This window comes from Papaver somniferum, chromosome 5 (genome assembly GCF_003573695.1).
Source record: "Papaver somniferum cultivar HN1 chromosome 5, ASM357369v1, whole genome shotgun sequence".
NCBI lineage: Eukaryota > Viridiplantae > Streptophyta > Magnoliopsida > Ranunculales > Papaveraceae > Papaver > Papaver somniferum.
The window spans coordinates 83,384,301-83,394,880 of record NC_039362.1 but is presented as its reverse complement, the minus strand read 5'-3'; the positions used below and the strand labels follow the sequence as shown (position 1 = coordinate 83,394,880).

The following is a 10,580-nucleotide window of genomic DNA, read 5'->3' as shown; positions in this document are numbered from 1 at the left end:
GTACAGGTTTTTTTGCTGTGTCATGAACTTAACACAAAAAGATACTAAAGTTCATGATTGCAGAAAAGATATAATCTCAGAATTTACTGTGACAAAAAGGAATAACACCTGAGACCATATTGTTTCTTTCTTTTTGTTTATTTAAGATACAAAGAACTCACTCAATCCAAAGATAGCATTCACCTTTCTCGAATCCGTCCTCGGCTGCTGCCGGTTCACCTGTATCCAAAAGAAACAACCACAATGAATACGGCCCAATGGAGGAAAAACATCATAACAGAAAGAACTTCAAGAAGATCAAACTGGACAGTGATGTATAGAAGGCACACATCATACATTGCACACTCATGAAGAACATTCAATACCAGTATGCACAATCAACGGAAATATTTCGTAGCAACAATTATAACAAGAACTTGCATCTGTGTAAAGACCACAAAGAAATCTGCCAATTACCTTACCTTAAAATCCTTACCTGACCTTATGATTTTAACCCATATATTGATCTGTAATCATCTTAGTCATCTTCACTTATTATCAGAAACACCCTATATCTCTTTTCTAAGACATAATGGATCATTAACTACTAATCCATGGTTAATAACGATTCACATCAGTACATCTTAAACCAGACATAAATTATAGCCTATTGGTCGGTTTGTAGTAGAGCTGGCAAACCAAGCCAAAACCCGCGGGTTAGCCCGTCCCGTCCCGTGAAAACCCGCACCCGTCCCGGATCGAAACTAAACAAGACGGGCTCGGGTTGTATAATTAGTGGCTTGTGAAGAAACGGGTTAACCCGGCCCGTACCGTGAAACCCGCGGGTTAACCCGGCTCATTCCCCACCGCTACGTGTCACAGTAATGTAAGCCTGTTACGTACGTGTCACAATATCTTGTTTCCCTCATATAAAAAGTTAAAAACGAAGAAGGAAACCCTAACTCCCTAAGCCTAAGCCGCTGCCGCCTTCATTCTTCCTCTTCTTTTCTTCTTCCCTGCTGAGTCTTCTGAATTTGATGGCAGGTACGAATCACAGTCACAGAACAACAAATTGAAATCTAAAGATCAAAGTTTAAAGGCTAGCAGGTAACAACAACATATTTCAAAGTTTTACCCAAGATTTTTCTCTTCACTATTTCCAGATATCATTTTTTGTCTCTGAAATTTTCGTGTAACAGCAGAAGAAGATCGATCTCATGTATTTAAAGGTTCACTGTAAAGGTTAACTTCAGATCTCGTGTTTGAATTTCGGATTTCATCTTCTTACAGTTACAATCAAAAGTAAGTTTTCTTTTCTTTTCTCGTAAATATCATCAAAATAAAACATGGGTTTTGGTAATCAATTGTTAATTTCTTAAATCTAACCCCTTTACTTTTTTTATTCATCCAGTCTACCGAGAATACTCATACCAGCAGATGAAATACTAGCCTTTTTTCCCCAATTCTAATTTTATTGTTGGTAATCTCTGTTGTAGTTTGCACATAGGATATTTAGATTCTTTATTTGGTAATTTTGGTTGTGTTTATCGATTTGTCCCCCACAATTTATCTGAATACTCTTGTCTCTCTGTCCTGCAACTTAATTACTGTTTAGTGATGAACAAAATCTCATCTGTAACCTTTCCATGGAACTCAGGGGGGACATCAAGCACCATCTTTGATTAAATCTACTGGGGACTGGGGAGAGAGTGAGTCCTTTTGCCTCCATGTGTTGTTATTGCTATCAGTTACTGCATCTTTTTCAGTTCAAGTTATTCTTCAATGTTGTGTTTAGCTGTATGATTTGGTTGGAATATTCGACTATATCAGTAGTGGAATTTGAGGTCTGAATTTCATTGACATTAGGTTTATATATGATGAACCATTAGGTACGAGACTGGTAGGTCAATTTGTTCTGTGATGTCTCTTTCTCTTAGAAATCAATGATACACCTGATGAAGATAGCTTTTACACAAACAACTCATACAAGCGACAAATTCTCAATAGATTGGTAGTCTATACTTTTTAGTCACCAACACAGCCAGCAACATAAATAGCAACACCACCATCAGAGCATTATGCTTAGAAGAAGAATTGTATAAATACTTACAACAGATTTAGAATTTCTGAAATATGGTTAGGTTTCAATAGACAGTTGATTTTTTCTTTTCTTTTCTTTACATTGCCAGTTTTTCACGTTTCTGATTCTCTGAATGACTCTTTGACTTGTTCTTTGTGGCTCCATCCATTTCAGGATGTCAAGTGTACAAGAACAAGAGTTACCAGAACCAGACCATTACAACGATGTTATGAGTGGTGACGGTCAAGATGATGATGATGATGTTGAGATGCTAGATTCTGTGAATGAGGATCCAACTGTTGGTTGTGCACCTGCACAAGTTGCACATGGAAAGAAAAATAGACTTAGATCCGAAGTTTGGGAATTTTTTAAACTCGTTAAGTATAAGGATGGTACAACGAAGGGGGTGTGCAAGGCTTGTAATGTAGGATATAAATATGAAAGCCAAAGAGGTGGAACCTCAGCCATGAAAAGGCATAAGTGCATTAAACGTCAGTCTATGGACGTAGGGCAGATGATATTAGCTTCACAAAATAGCCAGCTGTCTACCCGTGTACGCAAGGTTGATCAAATGAAATTACGGGATTTGTTCTCAGCTTTACTCATTGCAAGAAATGTTCCATTTGCTTTGGTGGAGTGGAAAGAGTTTAGGGATATATGTGCTTATTTAAATGATGACTTTAAACCAATATCAAGGAATACTGGGAAAGCCGATGTGGTAAAGAAACATAAAGCACAAAAAGAAGTTATTCGCAACAGATTGAAACTTGCTCCAGGTATGATTCAAAATTTCAAATGATTTGTTTATACTTTTATATATGAGTAATTTATTAATATGATGTGCTAGCTAATGTGTATGACTTACCCTTACAGGTAGGATATGTCTAACATCAGACATGTGGACTTCTGTAACAACTACTGGATATATAAGCTTAACTGCGCACTATCTTGATAAAGATTGGGTATTGCAAAAGAAGCTTCTGAATTTCTCTCCCCTTCCACCACCTCATACAGGTAAAGCACTTAATTTTATTTCTTTATTATCTTAAATATAATTTCATGTTAACTTATTCCCCTTTCTACTACCTCAAACAGGTGAACACCTTTCTTCTAAGTTATTTGCAATGATAGAAGATTGGGGAATTGAAGAAAAGGTATCCAACATCACCTTGGATAATGCTGCAAATAACGGAGCTTGTGATGGAATTATGAAGAGTAGACTTGTTGCAAAGAAGATCTTGTTGAACGATGGAAAATACTTTCATGTGCGTTGTTGTGCTCATATCTTAGCTCTTATTGTAAAAGAAGGACTTACGAAGATTGATCCAGCCGTGCTTAAGATTCGAGCGTCAGTGAAGTCCCTTAAAAAGTCCCAAGTAAGAAAACAAAAGTTCTTGGACATTGTTGAAACTTTAGGAATGTCTGGTCTGAAAAAGGGTATTCGGCAAGATGTAAAGACAAGGTGGGATTCCACTTCTATTCTGTTATAAATTACAAAGTTGGAGAATTGTATAATTTGTATTAATGTTTTTTTAGATACTCACTGAATTTGTTTTATGCAGGTGGAATTCAACTTATCTTATGTTAGACAGTTGTATCTTGTATAAGACAGTTTTCTCTCATTTGAAGTTGGTGGATTCAGACTATGAAGACTGTCCAACTAATGAAGAATGGGAACAAATTGAAGTAGTCACAAAGTTTCTCAAGGTGTTTCATGAACTCACAAAGGTTTTTTCTGGTAGTAAGTATCCTACTTCCAATCTGTATTTGAAAGAATTTGTCAAGTTCAGGTGTTACTAAAGAAAGAGAGCAGAGAGTAAGTAATTGAATTCATTAGGAACATGGTAAAAGAGATGCAAGAAAATTTGATAGTTACTGGAAGGAGTTGAGTCCTATATTGGCTATGGCAGTTGTGTTAGATCCTAGATCGAAAATGAATTTTGTGAAATTTACTTACTCCAAGTTGTATCCTGATGAGAGAGAATTAGAATGTCAAGTTAATAAAGTGCATAGTAATATAAAAGCACTTTTTAATGAGTATTACACCTTGTCAAGTTCAAGAGCTTCCAACAGTTGTGCAGCTCAAAATTTGAGTGTTCAAAATGGTGGGAATTTTGCTGCCCAAGAAGGGAGTGATTTTTTTCAGGTAATTTCAACTTTTATGTTCAGTTTGATTCATTTGAGTTCTTCATGATTGGTATAAGTCTGCAAAACATGTTCTTTTTTTTAATACAAGATGATAACTTTGAACCCAGATTTAATATGTCAATGTAAACTCTGAGCATGCCATATATCGTTTATTTGTCATTGTAATTACTTATGATAGAATGAGGAATGTACCCAAGAATTGGTTGTTGGATTGTTTGGGATTCTGTCATTCTGTATCTTGATATCTAGTGTCTTGTCAACAGGAATATGTTGCAACACAGGAACGTGGTGGTAATGTATTAACTGACTTGTCAGAGTTAGATGAATATCTTGGCGAGACGTACAGAGGTTGTCTAAATTCACTAGACATCCTTAACTATTGGAAGAACCATGAACAACAATATCCAGTACTTTCAAGAATGGCAGGGGATATTTTGTCAATTCCTATTTCAACCGTCGCATCGGAGTCTGCATTTAGCATTGGAGGAAGGGTGATTGATCGATTTCGCAGTTCCTTATTACCTGAAAATGCTGAGGCGTTAATAACAACTCGTGATTGGGAATATGGAATTGGTAAGTAAATCAATAATATTTTATTTAGTTGAGTGTCTAAATCTTATCTATAACATTGGTTGTTTTATTATGATCCATATAGGAAAAGAAGATATGGATGAGGACAATGTGATCGTTGAAGAAGATATATTAGGATTTCAACCTGACGCAGTGGAGGATGGGGCAGTGGAGGATGTGTAGGAAGTAAGTTCTTATGCGTCTAGTTAGTATGCGTACTTCTTCAATATAAAGCGGGGTAATTATGCAAATTCCATGTTTTTGACTTGAATCTTTTTTTTTGTTTGGTTTATTTTTTCTTGAAATTACAGATTCATATTGAATAGTTGGAGCAACTCAAAGATAAACATGGAATATGAGAATGTTTTATCACTTACCAGTATCTCCAAATATTGCATAGAAAAGAGATTGGAGATGTTTTTTTGATAGTTAACACTTTTTTTGATTAACCACACAATATACATTTTGTGCAGGAAGTGGTTATTAATATTGTGATATTGTCGCACTTGGTGATACAAATTAGAAACAATGGTATCTACAGTCTCGGTCTCGGAAGTTTATTTTCATTATTTATCAATTATCATTATGAACTGATGAAGTACTGTGTAATTGTAACTAAAGTACTTAAGTACTAAAGTAAACTACTAATGACTAGTAAAGTAAGTCTAGTATGAATGTATGATACTATGATAGTATCTGTGTGACTGTGTCTGTGTTTCTTTAAGAAGACTAATTTGTTTAGTTTTGCAATTTTGAGTTTTTGAATTGATATACCAAATGAATTGGATGAATGTTAGATACTTAGGTTGTAGCTTGTAGGAAAGGAACTTTAGATGCCCTGAATGTGGAAGGAAATAGCCCAGAAATCGATTTCTGGCGAGTTGACTCAACAAAAACCAGGTAACCCGTGAGCACCCGTGAACCCGCGAGCTTTACCCGGGACGGGCACGGGTGGGATAAATGACCACCCGTGAAGAATTTCAACCCGCGAGCTCAGGCTTGTATTAACCCGTAACCCGCGGGTTGGTCACAAGCCAGACCCGTCCCGCCCGTTTGCCAGCTCTAGTTTGTAGCATTTTGATTTCACTTCGGAATTAACACTCAGTGGCCTTTACTTCATAAGGCAACTAAATCTAATTTTAATTTCTAAGAGAAGAAATCTATTACCCACACAGTTCACACAAGTTTCCCTATCTCATAGACATTCTATCAAACAGTTGCAAAACAATCTTTTGTCCTAAAGACATAGAAGTTGAAACTTATAGTTTTTATACTCACCTACTGGAAAAAATCATCAAAAAATGAGGGTTTGGTCCTTACCTGAAGAAGTTCAATCCCAATCATCAAAAATTGAGGGTTTGGTTCTTATGGAAATTGACAACCACATCCACCCCCAACATACATTTTCCATCTTACAATTGACGTATAGAAACCAACGCAACTTCGAAAAGAATTAAAGTTACAAATTAACTATCAGTGCAAGTCTATCAGCTTAATTCAAACTTATTCAACATTGCTTCTAGATGACTGTCACTAAGAAAAATTCACATCTTTCATCAACACTGACATGATATATACTGACCAGACTCAAACAAAGAACAAGAGGTACAAGCTTTCTTTCACAACAAACATAAAGTGAAGCCTAAGTATCAATCATTAACAAACATAAAAACGAAACTTAAGTCAAGCAACTTCTAGACTGCTAGCTTGTCAGACAATTTGCATTACTGTGACTTATGAAAACATTTTTGTGTATTTTACCATAGAACCAACAGAAGCATATGACGGGATAAAACCGGAGAGACCCAATCACTGAATATTACCATGAACATACTTTAAATTTTAGGGGTCTAAACCCCACTGCAACTATCCAAATAAAAATTGAAGAAAAAAATTAAGTAAGAAGATACAAAACCCTAACTATCAAGTCTACCAAACACTAATTTGCAAAATACATAAAACCCTAAGTATCAATCTACCAAAATCCATAAAAAGAGGTACATCATTAATCGATTTACACAAAAAGACACAAAAATCTTAACTTTCAAACCCTAACTATCAACCAAACCCTGACAGAAGTAACATACATCATCAATCGTTTTAACCAAAGAAATAACAAAGAAAGCATACATCATTAATAGATTGAAACAGAAAAATACAAAACCCTAACTATCATTCTACCAAACCCTAACAGAAATAACATCAATCTACCAAACCCTAACATAAATAACATCATCATTAAAATAACATCATCATTGAAATAACATCATCAATCGATCAAACCCTAGTAATTATCATCAATACCTAACTTGCTTTGATGGCGGAAGAGTGTTTCAATGGCGGGAAAGTTTTTCTGCAGAGCGGGAGTTTTTTTTCTGAGAGAGTGAGGTGAGAGGTGAGAACGAGTGGTTATGAACTGAGAAGGATATTTTCCTCAAGGATAAGGATGTCCACGCGAAATTCCCATGCTCCAAAAAAAGTGTTTTCAGTTGTTTTCTTCCACACGCGTAAGCCGCATGCATGAAAAGAAAACAGTTGCGATTGGAAACTGAGCGTTGGCAGTTGCGAAATTAGCAACAGCAACAGGCTGTTGCGAATATTTAGCAACAACAACTCGCAACAGCTACACTTCTGTTGCGAATCTGAGTTGCTATCTTCTGAATTTGGTGTAGTGATAGTCTTTCAAATCAGGTTTTGCAATCTATGTTAGCTTGGTAACAAAGCATTCAATATTCACCGTTAGATGAAAACCTGATTAGATTCAAGCTAATATCTTTCAACCGTTAGATCGAAAACTAGCTTGTTACACACAAATGAAATGCACGTTTCTAGGTTTGCGTAACCGTACCCAAACTTGTACATTTGTTGGTTCAACAATAGTCAACCAAATGGTTATCCATATGATCACTTTCATATCAACCATATTCTTCTTCTCCATAACTAGTTCAAGTGACTCAAATGAACTAGTTAGAGAGTTGTTCAATTGCAAGGAAATCTTATGTAACTACACAAGACACAATTGAAGCAAAAACGATTTGATTCACTCGAATCGGTTTATGAACTATATAGCCACGGTTTGCAATTTGCATTCCTTAGTTTATATAAGAATAAGTTCACAAACATCGTTTTTAGATATAAACTACTCAAGTTCGCGGACTGGGTTCACGGACTTAAGTTCCCGGACGGAGTTCACAAACTCCAGCAAAATTTCTCGGGATGAGAACTTCAGCCAGTTCGCAAACTGAGTTCGCGGACTTGGCTCACGTCACCATGCCGGTTCTCTTGATCAACAAAGTTCGCAAACTTCGGTTCAAGGAATAAGGACTTATACATATATGTGTTTACACAACAATGCTTATATCCTCCAATGGTTATATAATCTAAACTCTCATTTCAATCACTGAAACATTCTTAGAGGACGTTGATATTCTATAGTTGTTATTCACAAACTATTTTTCGTCAAAGTAAGCAATTTTCAAAGTGATTGAAACTTGTCATGACTTTCGTCACTAGGTAAAGATGAACTTGGCTAAAGCGAAAGCTTACCAATACATATTTCGAGAAATAGATAGGCGAGATAAACTCGGCTCGAAATAGCAAATGTGTATAATCTAAGTCTATATAACAAAAAGACTTTTGTCTCAAGATAGGAGATAAATAGACTTTTGAGTGATAGATAAGTTCAAGTCTCCACATACCTTTTAGTCGATGAAGATCCATCGGTTCCTTGAGTAGTCCTTCGTCTTGTATGATGATTTCCATGGAGTTCTTGAGCTCAACTACACTTTCCATCCTAGTCCGAGACTTTATCTATAGTAGACTAGAAATCAAGAATTATAGTTTTGATCACTAACATTGACAAACATGCTTGAGATAGCAACACATGCGAGTTCGACCGAGCAATGCTCTAACAAAAATGCTCATGCCAAAGGTGTGTAGATTCTACCTTAGTCAAATTGCAACAATTATTGAACTGAGTATATAGAAGATAACAGTTATTTTTGCCACGTGATCCTTGAAAACTCACGTTTCCAGATTTGTCGACAATGTCACATCCTTTATCATTAAAGACATCCTTATGGCCTTTGTCACAGATTTGACTAAGAGAAAGAAGATTAGCAGTTATACCTCTAACGTATACGATATCATGTATTTTAGGAACGCCAAGTAATTTGATCGTCCCCTTCTTGCTTATGTAGCAGCAGCTTCCATCTCCAAAAGTTACTGGTCCACCATCAAAATCGCTTGAGTTGATAAACCAAGTGAGATCTCCAGTCATATGTCTGCTACATCCACTATCAAGGAACCATTGAAAAGGTGATGTTGACTTTAGAGAAAAATCTCTCATACTAGCACTACTAACCACATTTGGTTTTCTTTTTAGTATTGAATGTCTTTTAAGAGAAGACAAAAGTTGTACAACTTTTTTATGAAGATCACCAGCAACTTTTAATCTTTTTTTGAAAGGCAAACATACATGCTGAAAGTGATCATGAGCACCACAAAACAAGCATGTTCCAACATCCTTATCCTTGTTCGAAGAGTTCTAAGCACTATCAGGTTTCACAAAGCCTAGACCTCGCTTATCACTTGACTTACAGAAATTCTTCAAGGAAGAATTAGAGGAGGTTTTTAAAACCATTGAAGACGACTTTACAGATTTCAAATCCTTAAGTTCTGTAATTTTTGCAGCAAGATCAGAATTGATCCAGATTTGTTCATCTAACTTCTTCTGGAGTTCAACTATCTCTTCAGTATGTTCTCGAAGCATAGATTTTTTGATATATACTTCGCAATGAAGACCATCAAATTTTCTTATCAAACGATGTTTTTCGAGACAAAGAAAATTGATGAGTTTTTTTAAATCAGGATTTTCAACCTTATCGGTGGTTTCTAGAACACGTTCAATATTGAGTTTATCCATTTCTGGTGAAGCGTTTTCGGAGACAATATTGTCCATCATCAGATCGCTACAAACACAGACTTATCAGGTCTTTAATGTGTTTGCCTGCTCTGATACCAATTGAAAATGCGGGGGTCTAACAACCACCCCCAACAATTCTTTTGCCAATCTGAGAGGAATTACTCCAATATACTTTCTAGAGAATCAATTAGACAGTCAGACTCAATCTACAGTAAAGTATATCAAAGAGTTTAATATCTCTAACTCTTAATTCTCAATCTGCAATCAGCAAATAGAAATCTACGAGCCTGATTGAATATAAGAGGAGTAACTTGAACGGTACCAAAGACCAATGTTCAAGTGCCAATCAATTTAAATCAACAACCAAAGGTTGGATATTCTAATTGATTGATCTTAACGCACAACCTGTGATATTTCAATTATATAACAAAATATAATGCGGAAAAGAAATAACACAGACACCAAAATTTCGTTAACGAGGAAAACTGCAAATGCAGAAAAACCCCGGGACCTAGTCCAGTTTGAATACCACGCTGTATTAAGCCGATATAGACTCTAGCCTACTACCAATGAACTTCGGACTGGACTGTAGTTGAACCCTAATCAATCTAACACTGATTCAAGGTACAGTTTCGTTCCTTACGTCTCTGATACTAGCAAGATACTACGCACTTGATTCCCTTAGCTGATCTCACCCACTACTAAGAGTTGCTACGACCCACAGTCGAAGACTTGATAAACAAATCTGTCTCACACAGAAAAGTCTATAGATTGAATAAATCGGTCTCCCACAGAAATATCCAAGAGTTTTTGTTCCGTCTTTTGATAAATCAAGGTGAACAGGGACCAATTGATAACCCGAACTTATATTCCCGAAGA

General features: G+C 36.0%; 1 protein-coding gene and 1 long non-coding RNA gene across 3 annotated transcripts; both read left to right on the top strand.

Annotated features, from left to right (window-relative positions):
- The first annotated feature begins 999 nt into the window (after positions 1–999).
- Positions 1,000–1,677, top strand: LOC113277590. 2 transcript variants are annotated; one of them, XR_003325005.1, is made up of 3 exons: positions 1,000–1,086; positions 1,179–1,281; positions 1,637–1,677. It is a non-coding gene; the product is annotated as an uncharacterized LOC113277590 (long non-coding RNA). The 2 variants fall into 2 exon arrangements; XR_003325006.1 differs by having other exon boundaries at positions 1,027–1,086; positions 1,182–1,281.
- Positions 1,678–2,234: 557 nt separating this feature from the next.
- LOC113279239 (zinc finger BED domain-containing protein RICESLEEPER 1-like) lies at positions 2,235–4,960 on the top strand. The gene is made up of 7 exons (XM_026527941.1): positions 2,235–2,550; positions 2,933–3,073; positions 3,350–3,521; positions 3,622–3,787; positions 3,897–4,205; positions 4,471–4,780; positions 4,863–4,960. Exons 1-7 carry the CDS (start codon positions 2,235–2,237, stop codon positions 4,958–4,960), a joined length of 1,512 nt encoding a protein of 503 aa, XP_026383726.1.
- The last annotated feature ends 5,620 nt before the right edge of the window (positions 4,961–10,580 follow it).